Source organism: Chlorocebus sabaeus, chromosome 19 (genome assembly GCF_047675955.1).
Source record: "Chlorocebus sabaeus isolate Y175 chromosome 19, mChlSab1.0.hap1, whole genome shotgun sequence".
In the NCBI taxonomy this organism is placed as follows: Eukaryota; Metazoa; Chordata; class Mammalia; order Primates; family Cercopithecidae; genus Chlorocebus; species Chlorocebus sabaeus.
In genome coordinates, this window is record NC_132922.1 from 20714168 (window position 1) to 20735310 (window position 21143).

The 21143-nt window shown below is 37.3% G+C and overlaps 1 protein-coding gene and 1 pseudogene across 7 annotated transcripts in view; one reads left to right on the forward strand and one right to left on the reverse strand.

Annotated features, from left to right (window-relative positions):
* Window positions 1-21143, reverse strand: part of HORMAD2 (HORMA domain containing 2) — a 91498-nt gene that overhangs the window by 31886 nt on the left and 38469 nt on the right. For 3 of the 7 annotated variants that reach the window (XM_073006821.1, XM_073006822.1, XM_038007625.2), the window contains exons 9-11: window positions 19091-19248; window positions 18666-18916; window positions 17145-17369 (exon numbers count right to left, since the gene is read on the reverse strand). In XM_073006821.1, coding sequence (XP_072862922.1) covers window positions 17160-17369; window positions 18666-18916; window positions 19091-19248 — 619 coding nt within the window. In that variant the 3' untranslated portion in view covers window positions 17145-17159. Of the gene's footprint in view, window positions 1-17144; window positions 17370-18407; window positions 18917-19090; window positions 19249-21143 lie in introns of those variants that run through there. The other 4 variants (XM_007975363.3, XM_073006823.1, XM_038007626.2 and 1 more) reach the window with 2 other exon arrangements.
* LOC119627333 (small ribosomal subunit protein eS1-like) lies at window positions 80-3419 on the forward strand (annotated as a pseudogene).

Consider the following 21143-nt stretch of genomic DNA (forward strand, 5'->3'; position numbering starts at 1 on the left):
GAGGTTGCAGTGAGCTGAGATCGCACCAAGGCACTCCAGCCTGAGTTACAGAGCAAGACTCCATTTCCAAAAAAAAGGTATGTTCTCTGACCTCACTGGAATGAAACTAGAAACTAATGGGAAACTCAAACGTATGTGGAAGGGGGTGAGGGATAAAAGACTACAAATTGAGTGCAGTGTATACTGCTCAGGTGATGGGTGCACCAAAATCTCACAAATCATAACTAAAGAACTTACTCATGTAACTAAACACCACCTGTTCCCTGATAACCTATGGAAATAAAAAAATTAAATTAAAAAAAGTATGTGGAAATTAAACAACATACTCCTAATAACCAATGGATCAAAGAATAAATCAAAAGGGAAATCAGACGTGACTCATGCCTGTAATCCCAGCACTTTGGGAGGCTGAGGCGGGTGGGTCACTTGAAGTCAGGAGTTTGAGACCAGCCTGGCCAACATGGTGAAACCCCGTCTTTACCTAATACAAAAATTAGCTGGGCGTGTTGGTGCATGCCTGTAATCCCAGCTACTCAGGGGGCTGAGGCAGGAGAATCGCTTGAACCCAGGAGGCAGAGGTTGCAGTGAGCCAAGGTCATTCCACTGCACTCCAGCCTGGGTGACAGAGAGAGAGATACCATGTCAAAAAAATAAAGGGGAAATCAGAAAATACTTCAAGATAAATGAAAATGAAGATACAACATAACAAAACATAACACTGCTAAAGCATTGCTTAGAGGAAAATTTACAACTGTAAATGTCTATATTAAGAAAGGAGATCTCAAATAACCTAACTTTCCACCTTAAGACACTGGAAAAAGTGCAAACTAAACCTAAAGCAAGCACAGGAAGGAAATAATAAAGATTAGTGTAGACATTTATGAAATGGAGAATTAAAAAATAGTGAAAATCAGTGAATCCAAAGGCTGATTCTCTGAAAGATCAACAAAACTGACAAATCTTTAGCCAGCTTGACCAAGTAAATAAAAGACTAAAATTACTAGAATTGGAAATAAAAGACCAGACATTACTGCTGACCTTACAGAAATAAAAAGCATTATAAAGGAATACTGTGAACAATAATATGTCAGTAAATTAGATAACTTAGATGAAATGGAAATTGCCTAAATTACACAAAATACCAAAACCGACTCAAGAAGAAATTGAAAATATGAATATATCTATAACAAGTGAAGACCTTGAATTAACAATTTTTAAAACTATCCACAAAAAGAAAAGCCCAGTCACAGATAGCGTCACCACTAAACTTTACCAAACATTTAAAGAAGAATTAATATCAACTCTTCACAAACTCTTCCAAAAAGTAGAAGATAAGTAAAAACTTTTCATATCATTTCTCTCATGCATGCTTTTTTTTTTTTTTTTTGACAGAGTCTCGCTTTGTTGCCCAGGCTGGAGTGCACTGGTGCTATCTCAGCTCATTGCAACCTCTGCTTCCCAGGGTCAAGCAATTCTCGTGCCTCAGCCTCCCGAGTAGTTGGGATTACAGGTGTGCACCACTGTGCAGGGCTAATTCAACTCATTTTTATGAAGCCAGTGTTACCCTGATACCAAAACCAAAGGCAACATAAGAAAACTACAGATCAATATCTCTCATGCATTAGACACAAAAATCCTCAACAAAATACTAGCAAAACATCTAGCAATATAAATACACACACACACACACACACACACACAGATACACGCATACACAGTGATAAAGAGGGGTCTATCTCAGGAATGTAAGCTTGGGTTAATACCTGAAAATCAGCTAACGTAATACATTATATCAAAAGAATACAAAACAAAAATCACATGATCATTTCAAGAGATGCAGGAAAAGCATTTGACAAAATCCAACACCCTTCCATGATTAAAAAAACACTCGGCAGACTAAGAAGGGAACTTCTTCAACATAACAAAGGGCACCTAAAACAAAAACCCATACCTAATGGTGAAAAATTAGATGCTTCTCTAAGATTAGAAACAAGACAAGGATGTCTCTTCACTTCTATTCAACATTGTAATGGAGGTTCTAGCCAGGGCAATTAGATAAGAAAAGGAAATAAAAGGCATCCAGATTAGAAAGGAAGAACTGAAACTATATCTATTTGCAGATGACATGCTTTTGTATATAGAAAATCCTCAGGAATCCTCTAAAAAAACTAGGATACAGAAAATAATCAGGAATCTTCTAAAAAAACAGAACTATTCAATGAGTTCAGCTAGCATATCAGTCAGGGTTCTCTAGAGAAACAGAACTAGTAGGATGAAAATATATGTATACATATATATATATATATAAAGAGAGAGAGAGAGACAGAGAGGCTATTTTTATATATAGTAGAGAGAGAGACAGAGAGGATAGATAGATAGATAGATAGTGCAGTTTTTAATATATATATAAAAAATAAAATAAATAAAATAAATAAAAACATTTATTATAAAGAATTGGCTCATACAATTATGGAGGCTGGCAAGTCTAAAATCCCTCCCTCCTTTCCTTCCTTCCTTCCTTCCTTCCCTCCCTCCCTCCCTCCCTCCCTCCCTCCCTCCCTCCCTTCCTTCCTTCCTTCCTTCCTTCCTTCCTTCCTTCCTTCCTTCCTTCTTAGAAACAAGGTCTTGCTCTGTAGCCCAGGTTGGAGTGCAGTGGTGTGATCAACAGCTCACTGCAGCCTCGACCTCCTGGGCTCAAATAGCTTGATCCATTTTCTAAGAAAGATTGGCATGATGTGAAAGCACCTGTTATGTTCAACATAACTATGGGAAAGACACTTGTCACCAGGACTCAAGGAATCAAAATTGCATCTGATGGCCTCAAGGATCATGTGTTTGAAATGAGTTTGTCTGATGTGCAGAATGATGAAGTTGCATTTAGAAAATTCAAGCTGATCCTGAAGATGTTCAGGGCAAAAATGCCTGACTAAGGTCCATGGCATGGATCTTACCTGTGACAAAATGTGTTCCACAGTTAAAAAATAGCAGACCATGATTTAAGTTCACACTGATGTCAAGACTACCGATGATTATTTACTTTGTCTGTTTTATGTTGATTTTACTAAAATATGCAACAATTATATATGGAAGACTTCTTACAATTAACACTAACAGGTCTGCCAAATCCAGAAGATGATGGAAATCATGACCCAAGAGGTGCAGACAAATGACTTGAAAGAAGTGGTCAATAAATTGATTCCAGACAGCACTGGAAAAGACATAGAAAAGGCTTGACTATTTATCCTCTCCATGATGTCTTCATTAGGAAAGTAAAAATGAAGAAGCCCAAGTTTGAATCGGGAAAACTCATGTAGCTTCATGATCAAAGTAGTAGTTTTGAAAAAGCTACCAAGGATGAGAAAGGTGCTAAAGTTGAATGAGCTGATAGATATGAACCATCAGTCCAAGAATCTGTTTAACATTCAGACTTTTAATAGTGTCAAATTAAAAGCCCTATTTGTGGTGGTGGGGGGGGAAGAAATCACAATGTAAAGTGAAGAGGTCAGTCACAAAATTCATCATACTATATGACTTCATTTATATGAAATATCCCATAATAGGCAAATCTGGAGACAGAAAATAGATTAATGGTTATTTAGGACTGGGGGAGAGGAGAAATAAGACAGGGAGGTGAAAGCTAAAGAATATGAGTTTATTTTCAGGTGATGAAAATCTTCTAAAATTTTGACTGCAGCGATGGTTGCAAATCTCTGTGACTATACTAAATACCATTGAATTGTACATTTTAAATGGGTGAATTGCATGGTATATAAATTACATTTCAATAAAGCTATTAAAAACAGAAAAATATTGTACAAATAGAATCATACAGTATGTAGTCTTTTGATTCTGGCTTCTTTCACTTATTAGAATGCATTTGCAACTCATCCATGTTGTTGTATGTTTCAGTAGTTTGTTCCTTTTTGTCTTAAGTTTATCCATTCTCTAATTAAGAAACACCTGATTGTTTCCATACGTTGAAGATGATGAATAGAGTTGCTATAAACATTTGCATACATTTTTGTGTGTAAACATAGGCTGTCATTGCACTTGGTATAACAGCTGTTTCAAAGTCCTTATCTACTAATTTTATAATTGCTGAAATTTCTGGGCTTGTCTCTACTGACTGGTGTCCCGCAGGTTATGGATCAGTTTTCCTGCTGCTTTACATATCAAGAAACTTTTATTAGATTTTGAACAATAAGAATGTTACATTGTTGAATGTTGAATTTCGTTATCTTTCTTAAAAACTGTTTTGGCAGGCAGATAAGCTTGATTCTTTTGAGGCATGTTTTTAAACTTCATTAGATTAAATCTGGAGGCTTTTACTAAAAGTTTGGTTTAGCTCTACTGCTAACATGTAACCTTTCTGGAGTCTCTATTGCATGTTCTAAGTGTTCAAGAACAGCTCTCCATTTGACTGGTCATTATGTGAACATCTCCCAGCCCTGTGAGAGCTCTGGGAATTGTTCAGTTGCCAGTTTTCTTTGTCCAGCCTTGTGGAGTTTTGACCCACACCTGAAAAGCTGAATATTAAATCAAAGACTCAAGGAACCCCTATGTTGATTTCTGGATCTCCTTCTCTGTATAGCTCCCTGCCCTCTGATATTCTGTCTCCAACTGCCTCAGATTCCCCATACTCCAATCTTTTTCTTCAACCCAGCAAGACTGCCATGCTCTGCTTGGGTTCTCTCTCCCTGAATCGGTGGTCTGGAAAGTGCCTCCTAGCAGAAAGCCAGGGCAATTTTAAGACTTGTCTCACTTTTCTTCTGTCAAAGATCCTATTTCTGCGTGTCTGTTGTCTAATGTCCAAAAACAGTTGCTTCATATATTTTGCCCAGTTTTCTAGTTGTTTACAGCAAGAGGGTAACTCTTACATTACTCTTTCATGAGTGAAAGTAGAATTTGGTCATTCTAATATAGGGTTTTTACCTCTCTTCTGAGATTTTACACACTCTCCCCTACATGGGCGAATATATGATTTAACAGATTGAGTATGAGTTTTGGAGCCAGACAGACCTAGATTGAAATATTGATTTTGATGCTCTCTAGTTGGGCAACCCTGGACATGCTACTTAATGTCTTTGAACTTCTGTTTCTTCAGCTATAAAATATCATGCAAAGTTGTCATTGGGATTAATTGGATTCACATGTATACACAGCCTTTTGTGGGCACTTAATAAATGGCGGCTATTATTATTATATAATAAATAGACATTTGTTTGTTTCTCTTCCTCTAATCAATTTTGAATCAGGGATTTGGCCTATTCATCTTTGTGTACACTACCCTCCTATGATGACTCAAGCATAGTAGGCCTCAATATAATATTTATTGACTGAATAAATGCTGATAACTTATTGTTGATTAGAATATAGTAGAACATACTTTGTTTTTTTTTTTTTTTGGTGACAGTGCCTTGCTCTGTCGCCCAGGCTGGAGTGCAATGGTGCGACCTCAACTCACTGCAACCTTCGCCTCCAGGGTTCAAGTGATTCTCCTGCCTCAGCCTACCGAGTAGTTGGGATTACAAGCATCCACCACAATGCCTGGCTAATTTTTTGTATTTTTGGTATAGACAGGGTTTCACCATGTTGGCCAGGCTTGTCTTGAACTCCTGACCTCAGGTGATCACCCGCCTTGGCCTCCCAGAGTGCTGGGATTACAGGTGTAAGCCACCGCACCCGGCCCCAGTAGAACATTCTTTTAAACCTTCTTCACAATGAGCTTCATGTAGCCTTGTTTAAATGTCAGAATGATACCCTTAGTGATAAAGTTTGTTTGTTCCAACTTTGGTTATCAAAGCAGAAAGAGCCCTCCATTGTGCAGAAAAAAGCACACCTAGGTAGTGACTCATAAAGTATACAGTCATCCCTCTGTATCCATGAGGAACTGGTTTTGGGGCACACACACTTCACACCCACAGACAGGAAATCTATGGATGCTCAAGTCCCTTATATAAAATGGCACAGTATTGGCATATAATATGCACACCCTATGTACATATTCCCATATATATTAAATCATCTCTAGATTATTTATAATATTCAATACAACATAAATGCTACATAAATAGTTATACTGTATTGTTTAGGGAATCATGGGGGACAAGAAAAAAAAGTCTCTGCATGTTCAGTACAGACCCAACCATTTTTTTTTTAACAGTTTAAACCCACAGTTGGCTGAATCCACTAATGCGGAACCCACAGATACAAAGGGCCAATTGCAAACCACCATGGCATGTGTATACCTATGTAACAAACCTGCATATTCTGCACATGTATCCCAGAACTTAAAGTATAATAATAAATAAATATTATATACACACACACACACATACATATACACACAAAGGGGCAACTGTGTTTCTAACTTTTCTTTACCATTGTCAGAAGGACTGGTCTTCTAAAATCTTAGCTCTCAATTTTGAGATCTTAATATAAATGCTAAAAGAATTACTCCTCTTATGATGCTTAGATTTGTTACAAGCATAATCTCATGTGTGTACCAACAGACAATGTAGCATTAAATAGAAAACTTTAACACACATAATGGTATCAGAAAAATCAGCCAACTGAATATAGTTATAGGAAATTGGGTAACATTATCATTACACTTTTTTCCAATGTGCAGTTGAATAAAATTTCAATAAAGTCACTTTGAAAAAAATCTGAGCTTAAATGAAACCTAATATTTCATTGATTTTGCTGTAATAATAGCATTATATTATTACAGGCATCTTTTTTTTTTTTTTTTTTTTTTTTTTTTTTTTTTTGAGACGGAGTCTCGCTCTGTCGCCCAGGCTGGAGTGCAGTGGCGCGATCTTGGCTCACTGCAAGCTCTGCCTCCCGGGTTCATGCCATTCTCCTGCCTCAGCCTCCCAAGTAGCTGGGACTACAGGTGCCCACCACCACGCCCGGCTAATTTTTTGTATTTTAGGTAGAGACAGGGTTTCACCGTGTTAGCTAGGATGGTCTCGATCTCCTGACCTTGTGATCCACCGGCCTCAGCCTCCCAAAGTGCTGGGATTACAGGCGTGAGCCACTGCAGCCGGCCCAGGCATCTCTTTTTTAACCAAACAGAATATTCTGCCTTACTCTTTTTTAAACAAAATTTATTTATTTTAATGCTAGGACTTAGTAATTGTAACATCCAAAGCATTTCTACCTAAGATTACTCACTATGCTTGACTTTTTTTCTGCCATAATACATATCAGTATACTTTTTTAATATAAGTGAAATGTATACAGATAATCGGTGTGGCTCTTCCACTCACAAAAGGAAGGAAGTAATTCTCTGATATGTTATAGAATGATTCAGACAAAAGAAGAAATGACTTATATGACTGATGGGAAAGTCAACCAACTTTCATTCCTCTTTGCACAGTTAATAGAGGATAGCAATTACATTCTGGACTGCAAAACAGAACAATTAATTGAAAATAATTTCCTATTTGACAAAAGGAAACTTAATGAAAAGGACTACAGTCTCATGATGAAGAAAGAATGATGTGTGTATGTGGTTTTTTTGTTTTGTTTTGTTTTGTTTTGTTCTATTCGAGATGGAGTCTCCCTCGGTCTCCCAGGCTGGCATGCAGTAGCGTGATGTTGGCTCACTGCAACCTCTGCCTCCCGGGTTCAAGTGATTCTTGTGCTGGCTAATTTTTGTATTTTTAGTAGAGACAGGGTTTTACCATGTTGGCCAGGCTCCTCTTGAACTCCTGACCTCAGGTGATCCTCCCGCCTTGGCCTCCCAAAGTGCTGGGATTACAGGCATGAGCCACTGCACCTGGCCTGATATGTGTGTGTGTGTGTGTGTGTGTGTGTGTGTGTGTGTGTGTGTTTTGAGATGGAGTCTCGCTCTGTCGCCCGGGCTGGAGTGCAGTGGCCGGATCTCAGCTCACTGCAAGCTCCACCTCCTGGGTTTATGCCATTCTCCTGCCTCAGCCTCCCGAGTAGCTGGGACTACAGGCGCCCGCCACCTCGCCCGGCTAGTTTTTTTGTATTTTTTAGTAGAGACAGGGTTTCACCGTGTTAGCTAGGATGGTCTCGATCTCCTGACCTTGTGATCCGCCTGTCTCGGCCTCCCAAAGTGCTGGGATTACAGGCATGAGCCACCGCGTCTGGCCAATATGTGTGTTTTTTAAGGCTGAATATTTTCTGTAAATAATGTGCCTCTTCCAGTGCTTTCAATAATCAATCCCACTTCCAAGAATCTGAGATATTATTGCCAACACTATGTTGTATCAAAGAAGGCATATATGCTTCAGGAGATGTGATGCTATGAAAATCATCAGACTATACCTCAAAAAACGCAAAATTTCAGTTCAGAGTTTAGTGGAAAACAATAGGTTTTGAATGAAAAGGTCTTGTTTTAATCTATCTGGAATACAAAGCAATTCTAAGGAATTCAGAAAACTATCTTTCTAGTCTACACTTAAATGCTGCCATTTACCTTGGAAACAATGTGCTTTATATTCTAATTTCTTAAAAATAAATCATTTGCTTTTTACTTAAGTGTGCTGGCACAAAAGAGTGAGAAATGAGCTTCATGGAGGGAAAGAACACATTAGGTAAACGACATATTGTTATAATTTGTGGATTCTTTTGTGGAATTCATAAAAAAGAAAAAAGCTATCTTAAAACATTATTTTTAAATTGAAATAAGATGCAAAAATCTAGTCAAAATGCAAATCATTTTTATTACACTTAGAAAATAGTGTAATAGAGTGTGTATGTTTGGGATATGCTTAAAAAGCAAGCCATTCATTGTAACTAAATCAAATGATAAACTATCGAATAAACTTTAAAAATACTGGAGGCTTTTATAAGAAGACAGTATTCTATGCCTTTAGCTCATCCTCAAAAAAAAATCATTTATATGAATTATTTATGCTTCAGTGAAATTAATATGTCACAGATGAAAAAAATACCATTCTGGATCAAGATTTCTAGTTACAAAAGAAAGGCCTAGAAAAAAGCCTGCAGAGAGTGTCTAGCAACTATATTTGGAGGTATAAAGACACATAAGTACTTCAGAAAATTAGAAAATTATAGTAGACCCCTGCCTAAAAATATGGTTAAAATATTAATTCTCAAAGAACTATAATGACTTAATAAACTAGATTTAATCTTCAAAATAGATTTGGGCCAACATTAGCCCTCCATCTTTTTATCACTGTTTGTGTAAGTAATTACTAGAGTTTTTTAAGGAGACTGGGTTAACTATCTCTACTAGAAAGAAGTACTTTTCCCTCAGCATTTAAACAGCATAAGTTTAAGTAAGATTTTACAACAAATTACAGAACATATGTTGATTAGCACCATACAGGTCAGTTCTTTGAAGAAACCTGTCTAAGGGTCTTTAGGGGAAGTTGTCTTCAGTGTGTATGTCTACTGCTATCTGTCCAGTTGACTAGGACAGGGAAAAAAAACCAACTTCCCAGAGTTATGTGAAGTGCCTTTCTGTTTGTGTAGCCTTACTAGCTACAGCTTAGGCCTAAAACACCCCTATTAGGAAGGCAGACCTGGCCAGGTATGGTGGCTTTTGCCTGTAATCCCAGCACTTTGGGAGGCGGCGGCAGAGGTGGGTGGGTTGCTTGACCTCAGGAGTTGGAGACCAGCCTGGGCAACATGGCGAAACCCTGTCTCTATAAAACATATAAAAATTAGCTAGACATGGTGGCATGCACGCGTAGTCCCAGTTACTTGGGTGGCTGAGGTGGGAGAGTGGCTCGATCCCAGGAGGCAGAGATTGCAGTGAGCTGAGATCACACCACTGCACTCCAGCTTGGGTGACAGAGTATGACCCTGTCTCATTAAAAAAAAGAAAAAAGAAAAAAGAATGGAGACCTGTCCTGAACATGTTGTGGGGAGCAGATTAAATGATAAGGACACAGTTAGGACAGAGTTTTTCAGACAGGCTTACTGAACCCTGTATTGTCGTGGGATTCCTTGGACAATTCCATGTTCTATTTTTCAAGTGGAGTTAGGTTTTTAGAGTTCTTATAATTTAAGAATTCTTAAGTTTCAAGCATGTGTGCTTTTATCAATTCTGAATCCATTGCCAAATTATAATCTCACTTTCACATTATTCCTTGGATCTTAACAATCACACCAGAAAGTGAATAGTACAATTATTGAATAATTTCAACTATTAGTAGAAAGTCTGTTATATTTGCCTTTCTGTGACTGGAATAAGGAATAACCTGAAAAAGAAAATTGCATTAAAATCTTTCTATTTTCAACAGTCTCACAACAATATAATTGTGTTAAATCCTGTCTTTACTATAGATCATTGGTAGAAAAGCAGTGTAAGCTGTTGGATCAAAATTTTATAAACTTTCTATTTTAATTTTAAATAAAACTTAAATTATAAATTATTTTTACAGTTTTAAAAAATCTTTGAGTTAGAGACTACCAAGAGTAAAGAAATTTCAGCAAAGCCCTGTAGGATACAGGAAAGGCGTGGAACATTCAGTATTGTAATTCTAAGTCACAGAGACAGAATTTCTGATGCTACCATACTGGACTTTTCAACTTGCCTGGAATGTCCTCTGCCATGATCACTGCCAATCAAAATATGATTCATCCACAAAATCACCTAATCAAGCTAGGCATGGTGACACATGCCTATAATCTCAGGTACATGGAAGGCTGAAGTGGGAGGATTGCTTGAGCCCAGGAATTCAAGACCAGCCTGGACAACATAGTGAGACTGCATCTCAAAAAAAAAAAAAAAAAAAAATCACCAACTTAATTAAACTTTCCCACACAGTGCCAATTTATCCTTTTTTCTGTAACCTTAGTACTTTGGAGTTCAACTGCCTGGGTTTGAATTCTGCCCCTGTTACATATCCACTATGTATGGAGTCTTGGGCTAATTTCTCTGGCTCAGTTTCCTCATTTGTAAAATGAAGATAACAATAGTATCTACCTTATAAAATAGCTAGGAAGATTGAAAGTGATAATATATGTAAAGCTCTGAGAGTGCTCAAAATTGTTAATATTATTTCTATCATTCATACATTCTCTAGTATTATCTTTTTATTACATTGTGTAGGGGTTATCTCTTCAGCCACAATTCTAAAGGGCACAGGCTGTATCTTATATGTCTTTGTTTTCCTCACAGTGCTTAGCAGGGCATTATTCCCTTTTTTTTTTTTTTTTTTGAGACGGAGTCTCGCTCTGTCGCTCAGTCTGGAAAGCAGTGGCGCGATCTCGGCTCACTGCAAGCTCCGCCTCCCGGGTTTTCGCCATTCTCCTGCCTCAGCCTCCTGAGTAGCTGGGACTACAGGCACCCCCCACCACGCCCAGCTAATTTTTTAAATATTTTTAGTAGAGACGGGGTTTCACCGTGTTAGCCAGGATGGTCTTGATCTCCTGACCTTGTGATCTGCCCGCCTCAGCCTCCCAAAGTGCTGGGGTTACAGGCATGAGCCACCACGCCCCGCCAGGGCATTATTCTCTTAATAGGAATTCAAAAAATATCCCAGAGAATCTTAGCATGAAAGATATCTCAGAAGTCAATCTAGTTCAACTTTCCCTCTAAATCATGATTTTACTGTTGCAACACCCTAGAGATAATCATCTACTCTATCTTGAACACACGTATATATCTGCACTTGAGCACAGCTGGTGACACTGGAGTTCACCCCTACACAAGGCAACCAGGTTTGTTAAGTAGTTGTCACTGTTAGAAAATTCACTCTGAGGAGGTGGAGAAGTTGGCAGCTTCTGGAAAATGATTTGGTACTACTCATTTGAGAGCCATACAAATGTTCAAGCTCTGTAAATTTCACTCTTGATACTATATTCGTAGAAAAAATTTTTAAATGCTTTCATGTGTACAAAGGTATTTATTACAACACTTTATAATAGCAAAATCAGGAATTAACCTAAATGTTTCAAAGTAGGGAAATGGTAGAGTGCCTAAATAAAACAAGACGTCATTAAAATTAAAAATATAAAGATTAAGGTGGAACATATTTACAAAATCAATAATAAGTATGAAAGTAAAATAAATTCACAGACACCATGATTAAAACCACATACAAATATATAAATCAATGAAAAAATACTGGAGAGGATGGGACATATAAAAATAACAGTATTGATAGGATGGTGGGACAGTGGAAGATTTCCATTGCTTTTTAAATTACTTTAATGTTATAATATTTCTTTAAAAATTTTAAAGAGAAAATTCTTCCTTCTATTGAGCCAAAATCAACATAATTTTCATCTACTGGTTCTCACTCTGCCCTTTGCAACTACACAAAATAAATCAACTTAAAATATTTCAAATATTTGAGTGCCTCGCTCTCTGGCACCCTGGAAGACAGACTGGAGAGGCAATGATGACATCAAGGAGACCCAGTTAGAAGACTCAACTATCACCAAGAAAGCAATGATGACATCCTGCATCAGCACAGTGGTAACAGTGCTAGATTTGGGAAATACTTCAAAGGCAAAACACATGGAAATGGTGTACCAAAAGAATGTAGGAAGTGAGGAGAAAATAAGAGTTGAACATGTTCCTGGTTGGGTTGCTTAGAAAAGTGATGGTGCAATACCAAGATAAGGAACCTAGGATGAGGAAGTGTGTGTTTGTTCAGAAGTTAAAATTCCATTTGAAGATGTTGAATCTAAGGTACCTGTAGGATATTCATGCCTATACATTTATGGAAGTACAATTTGGCATCAGAAAGACAAACCAAACCAGAGAAATAGAAAAAGACAAAGATGAGCTGGGCGTGATGGCCCACGCCTATAATCCCAGCACTTTAGGAGACCAAGACCAGCAGATGGCTTGAGCTCAGGAATCTGAGACCAACCTGGGCAACATGATGAAATCCTATCTCTAAAACAAATACAAAAATGAGGCTGGGCATGGTGGCTCACGCCTGTAATCCCAGCACTTTGGGAGGCCGAGGTGGGCAGATCATGAAGTCAGGAGTTCGAGACCAGCTGACCAACATTGTGAAACCCCAACTCTACTAAAAATACAAAAATTAGCTGGATGTGATGGCACATGCCTATAATCCCAGCTACTCAGGAGGCTGAGGCAAGGTAATCACTTGAACCAGGGAAGCAGAGGTTGCAGTGAGCCGAGATCGGGCCACTGCATTCCAGCCTGGGTGACACAGCAAGACTCCGTATCAAAAAAAAAAAAAAAAAAAATTAGCCAGGTGTGGTGGCACGCATTTATAGTCATAGCTACTTGTGAGGCTGAGGTGGGAGGATCACTTGTAAATGAAATGGAAAACAAACAAAGCAATAGAAGTGATCAGCACAACCAAAAGATGGCTTTTTGAAAAGACTAATAAAATATACTAATTTTTTGGCAAACATAATAAAGGAAAATAAATGAGACACAAATGAACAGCACTAGATAGGAAAAAAGGGAAATAACTACAGAAATAGAAGATATTTTAAAAATTATGAGACCTCCACTAAAAATTTTATAACAAAATATATGAATACCTGAAGGTAGAGGAGAGAAAGGGCAGGTATTCATATATTTTGGTATGAAGTTATTCAGGGAGGTTTTTATAACTTTAAAAATTTCTCTTCTGTTTCTGTAGTTATTTCCCTTTTTTAGAGAAAAACATAGAGTACATCTCTGTAAATTTTGAAGCAGGTAAAAATGTCTTAAACAGTACCAAAAACTTCTGAATGTAGCTGAAAAGATTGATAATCAGAATACATTAAAATTAAGAACTTCTGTTCATAAAACACCTCATTAAGAAAACAACTCACAAGGTTGAAGAAGATATTCACAATACATGTATCCAACAAATATATGCAGAATATATATGCAGAGCTCCTACAAATCAGTAAGAATGAAAGACAATCCAAGAGAAAAAAAGGCAGGGGAGGGGCAAACAATTTGAACAGATCCTTCACAAAAGAAAATATTCAACATGGCCAATAAACATATAAAAAGGTGCTCCTCTTCATTAGTCATCAGGGAAATGCAAATTAAAACCAAAATGACATACCACTGCACACCCACCAGAATGGATAAAATCTTAACAATGGAAAATATCAAGGGTTAGTGAGGATGTAAAGCAACCACAACTCTCATACATTGCTGGTGGGAGTGTAAATTGGCACAAATACTTTGGAAACTATTTTGCACTATCTGTTAAAACTAAATATACACATACCCTTTGACCCAGCAATTCTACTCCTAGTAATTCTATTCCCACCAGAAATGTGTAGTTATTTCCCTAAAAAAACATGTTCCAGAATATTCCAAGCATTTCTATCCATCATAGACAAAAATTAGAAATTATCCAAATTAACATTATAATGAATAAATTGCCATTAACAATAGAATGAATAAATTGTCAGGATGGTCTACAACAACATGTAAAAATATGGGTAAATCTCACAACATAATGTTAACTGAAAAAATGGTCCATATTCAGCCCTGTGCGGTGGCTCACGTCTATAATCCCAGCACTTTGGAAGGCTGAGGCGGGCTGATCAAGAGGTCAGGAGATCAAGACCATCCTGGCTAACATGTGAAACCCCATCTCTACCAAAAATACAAAAAATTAGCTGGATGTGGTGGCAGGCGCCTGTAGTCCCAGCTGCTGAGGCAGGAGAATGGCGTGAACCCGGGAGGTGGAACTTGCAGTGAGCAGAACAGAAATCTCACCACTATACTCCAGCCTGGGAAACAGTGCAAGACTTCGTCTCAAAAAAAAAAAAAAAAAAAAAGTCCATACTCTATGATTCCATGTCTATAAAATAAAGAGGAGAAACTAATCTATGCAAATAGAAGTCAGGATAGCAATATTCTTGTTGAGTAGAATAGTGACTGTAAAGTAAGACTGGGGGTTTCTCGGGGTCTGGAAGAATTCTATTTATTGATCTGAGTGCTGATTTCACATATTTATTCAGTAGGGCTGCGACAAAGACAAAGCAAGCAAGGTATCCAGGTATCAAAATTTCAGGAGGTCCTTACTCTTGGTCCTTACCCTGAGATCTTCCTTAAAATATGCTCCCCAGGCACCTTGCTTGTGTCACCCTCATCCCAGCTCTAGTGTTCAGTTTGTGAATATTTATTGAGCTGTATCACTGATACATATGTTTTACTGTATGTTTATTATTCTTGAATTTAAAAATGTTAAGAGGGTCTGGTCTATTTCACTCCATAAATAAAAATAAACTTTAAGTGGATTATAAACCTAAATGTAAAAAGAAAAATGTTAAAACTTTTAGAATAAAATATGAGAACATTATTAGTGACCTCAGGTAGAGGATTCTTAAGGATATCCAAAAGCACATATTAAAGGATAGACTATATTAAAGTTAAAAACCTATATTTCTCAAAAGACCTCTTAAAGAAAGTGAAAAGATGAGCCGGGCACAGTGGCTCATGCCTGTAATCCCAGCACTTTGGGAGGCCTAGGCGGGTGGATCATCTGAGGTCGGGAGCTAGAGACCAGCCTGACCAACATGGAGAAACCCTGCCTCTACTAAAAATACAAAATTAGCTGGGCATGGTGGCACATGCCTGCAATCCCAGCTACTCAGGAGGCTGAGGCAGGAGAATCGCTTGAACCCAGGAGGCAGAAGGTTACCGTGAGCTGAGATCGTGCCATTGCACTCAGGCCTGGGCAACAAGAGCAAAACTCTGTCTCAACAACAAAAAAAAAAAAAAAAAAAAAAAAAGAAAAGAAAAAAAGTGAAAAGATGAGCCACAAACATGAAAAAAATATTGCAACACAAATGAGTGAAAAGGAATTATTACTAAGCACATATTTTTTAAACCATTGAGGAAAAGATAAACAACCTGATAGACAAATGCATGAAAGACATGAACAGCTGTTTAATATGAGCAAAATAGGATGGCCAAAGGAAAGAGGCAAAAACACACAAATAATCAGGGAAATTCAAATTAACATCATGAGGCATTACCATTTCATATCTAGCAGACTGGCAGGAAACATAAACTCTGACAATAAGTGTTGGCAAGAATGTAGGGCACTCTCCTCCACAGGGGGAAGCAAGTAAGTTGGTATGACGACCACTTTGGAAAACAGTTTTGCATTACCTAATAAAGTTGAAAATACACAAGCCTAGAACTGTTTCATATATTCCCAAGAGACATTCTTTGACAGGTGTACCAAGAGGTATGTACATTAATGTTTATGACAATTAAAAAGAATGTCTATCAAGAGTAGAATACTCTACAGCAGTGAAAATGAAAGAACAACACCACAATGGCTAAATCTCCACGTAGAGGTTCAAGCAAAAGAAGAAAATTATAGGAGAATACTCAGAGTATGATTACTTTGATATAAAAATTTAAAATGAGTAGATGTACTCATCCATGGCAAAACTATAAAGAAGAGTAACGGGAAGGTTATCATGAAGGTCAGGAGAGTGGTTACCTTCAGGGGGCGTGCAATGAGGAAGGGATACGAGGTGACTTCTAAGGGAGTAGCAATGTTCTACATCTTAGGCTAAATGGAGGACATATGGATGTTCTTATTATTCTTTAAACTGTACATACTATTTTTATGTACTCTATTCTATATATGATATATCTCAAAATAAAATTTTTAAAAGAAATAAAGGTTCTACATATGTATACACATGTATGAATGTGTGTGTGTGTGAGTGTGTGTTCCATGTATTCCGTGAAGGAAAACAAAAAGGAATCCTTAGTGGGAAAGTGACAGTAACCACTTGACTAGACTTACTAAATTCTCTCATATGTTTGGTTGGCTGAGAGAGGAACTTCAATCAACTGAGTTTACCACAAAGTCCATATAATACATATAATTTCAACTAAATGTATGCTTGAAAAGGATTGTCACATTCCTTATTTAATCTATCAGTTGAACTATGCATTCTTAGGCTGTCCTGCTTTCATTTGATAAAAAAAGAAACTAATTCTTAATTAAAAGATAAAAATCTAACCAGGTGCGGTATAATCCTAGCACTTTGAGAGGCCAAGGCAGGAGGATCACTGTCGCCCAGGAGTTCAAGATCAGCCTGGACAACACAGGGAGGCCCTGTCTCTACAAAAACTAAAAAATTAGCTGGGTGTGGGGGCGCACACCTATTGTCTCAGTTACTCTGGAGGCTGAGGTGAAAGGGTCACTTGGGACCACAAGGTCAAGGCTGCAGTGAGCTGTGATCGACTACTGCACTCCAGCACTCAAGCCTGGACAACAGAGCGAGACTCTTTCCCTAAATAAATAAATAAATAAATAAATAAATAAATAAATACTTAACTGAGGCCGAGTGTGGTGGCTCATACCTGTAATCCCAGCACTTTGGGAGGTCAAAGTAGGATTGCTTGAGCCCAGGAGTTTGAGACCAGCCCTGGTAACATAGTGAGACCCTTGTCTCTACAAAAAATTAAAAAATAAAAAATCAGCCAGGTGTGGTGTCATGTGCTTATAGTCCCAGCTACTCAAGAGGCTGAGGTAGGAGGATTCCTTGATAAATTGAGGCACCAGTGAGCCATGGTTCTGCCACTGTACTTCAGCCTGGGCAACAGAGCGAGACCCTGTCTCAAAAACAACAACAACAACAACAACAAAAAACTAACTGAAACATTCTTTTCTTAACCTTCATTTTTTTAACCCTTTCTATGTTAGCTATGTCTTCCTTGAGTGAAATTGGAAGAGGAAATCCAAAATCCAAAGTCATTTTTATGTCTAACATCGAGAAAGCACTAAAAATGAAAAAAACAATCTGTTGCTTGTTTGGTTGTATTATTTACATTAATTGAATTAAAACTAGAACTAGAACCTCTTTTCAATGTATTAAACATAATACAGAGTTAAAGAACTAGAAGGAACCTTCAGAAGTTACCTAGTACAGTAATCTATCTTTAAGTAAGACTCAAATTATGTTAAGTAAAAGAGTTATCATTCCAATCTTAAAATACCTCCTGAAAAGATCTTATAGCATCCCTTCCTACTGAAAATTTTTTGTCTAACTCAGAACCCTTTTAATACAATGTTGTTATGCAGTTAACATTATTATCCAGACAACAGCCAGTTAAGGGTGTGGAGTTACCTAGAGCACAATGGGACCCTAGCAAGAATCTAACTCCAAGTATCTATTGGTTGGAAATGCGAGGATAAAGGGCTCAGAGAACTGACTGTTTGGCTCCCCTGGCTCCAACCCCACCAACCCCCGATTTTCCCCAGTGAGTTAGCTCCAAAGCTTGTCTTCCTCCACATAATCAGAAGTTGACTATTATTTGTTTTCATTCTGACTTGGGTTCATCCATAAAATTTATCTTCCCCAACTCCTACCATCCAATTATCCCAGTATCAAGAACTGATTTATACTTCCAATGAGTATGAATAAATACCTAGAATATTTTTCAATCCTAAAAATATGTCATTTATAAATGAAGGAAAGAAAACCTCAAATTTTCTAAATTTATGATATCTTTAATAAAATAAATATATTAGAAAATCTTTTCCTCCTAGTTATGGACAATTTCATCTAATAAAGTATATTTCCTTTTAGAAGATTAAACTTTTTTAGATTAAAAACTCTTTGATGTCAGAGACTGGTTTTGTTTCAGTTTTTATAGCTGGCACACTGTATTCTACCCAGGGTAGAAACTGAAAAATATCAGTTATGTTTAACTGATGCAATAGAAAATCACTAAAGCTTTGCCTTACATGGTCATTGCATTCTTCTTCCTCATCACAGTCTAGACCCTGATGGGCGAGCTCAGTAGTGCTGTTCTCCCGAAACAGATGGTTCTCCAAATCAGTCACTTTGGTAGCCTCTGTCATGACTTTTACTTTCATGCTATGAAAGCCAGTGGAGACAAATCCCACTTGCACATTGATAGGCTCCTTGTCAAACAGCAGGAAGTGTGAATTTACCTCTTCTTTAAAACCGAGGGGTTGGTAATCATGTGGGGTCACTGCGAAATGAAAAGGGCAAAAAGCCATGAAAACTGAGTTTCAATAGAACAAGTCAGATTAATCTTTCATGAGTAGCAACAGACTTCTCTTTCAGATGCTTGCAAAATCTTTCTACTTATATAAAATATTAGCTCAGCACTTAAGAAGGAATTTGTCTAAAGTTCTCTACCTACCTGCATTATAGTAGTGGAGTTTCATAGTAAGTACAACATTATTAGGAAGTGGCTCAAGGTCCTGCATCAGTATATACAATTTACGGATCAGTAGAACACTGGCTTTCTTAATATCTTCATTGTTTGTTCCACTTTCAAAGCTTGTACTGCTGCTGTGACTACACAGAAAACATACTTTTCGATCATATACAATATTGGCAATCTATCCCAAAACGAACAAAACTTTTGACTATGTGATTAAATAAATATAAATTAAACATTAAGACATTTTGAGACTTTTCTTAGAATGTAAATTAGGGCAGTGGTGGTACTTTTTACAATGTACATACAAAGACTTTCTTAAGTAGCAAATTCCCTAAAAGCATTTAAAATATCATCTTTTTAAAAATTTGATTTGCAAAAAATCATATACCACAATAGTAAGAACAACAAATTTGGAATTAGGTGACCTGACATCTAATATCAGCTCTGCTGATAACTAGCTGAATGACCTTGGTCAAGTCATTTAGACACACTCTAGGTCAGTTAGCTCATTTGTGAGATAAATGTAAAGACAAATAAAATCAATCACCAGCTCTGTGCCTTTCTACCATCCGATTATCTCACAAAAGTATCCCTTCTTCACTCTTGCATTGATTACTACAGTGGCTATTTTTCCTGCTTTCCTTCTTGTCCATACTACAAAATATTCTCCGTATCACTGCTGAAATAATATTACTAATAGGAAAATCTGTTCATGTCACCTTCTTACTTAGAATTCTTCTATTATATCCATCACCTTTCAATCAAATTCAAAGACAGTGTGTATACAATTCCTTTCACAGTCCGTCACATCCTCACCTCCATCCTCATCTGCAGCTATTGCCCAGTTTCCTCTCACTCACAGTATTTGCATATGCTGTTCACTTTGCTTGTACTGTTCATTTTTCCACTTCTCTTCCTGACTGTCCTAAATTTATCCTCTAATACCTAGCTCACATGCAGACTCTTCAAGGAAGTCTTCTCTGATAATACCCTCATCTTATCCTCAGGATAACTGTCCTTCTCTAGACTGTGAGTGGCTATATCTTTCATCTTCACAGTACAGAGTTTGGTGCCCAGCTATTCAATCAACATTTGTTGAATTAATGAATGAATGAATAATTTGGACTAAATTACCTTCCAATTCTAAACTTTATTTATCTCCAAAGTTTCCTTCCACTATTAAGTCTCACATTTGAGTAGTTTCCAGAAAGGACCATGACTACAATATATTTACACAATGCTGTGCACACAGTTAGCTCTTAATATGAAAAATAACCCTAAGTAATTGAACTGTTGGATTTTCCCCTAATTGATCTTTTGAGACAATGTGAATTCATGAAGCAAACATTTACTAAGTGAATACATTAGCTCCTTTTCCAATTTTGAACAACTTAAAATTTTGCCAACCAGCATTTAACCAATTCGAATGTAGGTAACCAGAATGAAGGGCTATAGGCACGTAGCTCATGGGAACCTCCAGGACACATCAGTAAAATCATATTCAGGACTCCCATTTGAACAAATGCCTATATTTCTTCTCTAGGAAATTAATAATACGCATCATCTTCTCTCCTAATCAGCATGTGAAAGATTTGGCCATTTTTGTTTTACTGCTTACCTCTTGGCATATGTGCCTTCAGAACAAGAGTTTAATCTGGCCATCAGTGTATATTTTTGAGTTTTGGAGAGTAAAGGTGACTTTTTATGCGAGAAAATGTGTATGAAAAGTGCTGCTGTAAAAGCTGCAAAGTATTATACAAATGTTAGCTAACAAAAGGTAATATTTTAATTATCATTTTTGGAACTGATATTCTCTTCACATTCTAGTGCTGTCTGTAGGTTTTACAAATGGAAGGATAATTAAGGGAGTGAGTCTTGGAGAAAAGTCCTCAAGTTCATGGTAAATGATGAGCCAGAGCTAATAGTAGGGAAAATTGAAAATTAGGTCATGTCTCTCATCAGTCATTCCTTTCAGGGGCATCCATCCCCCTTACTTGGATTCCTCTACTATCCAGAGTTTTTCACCATC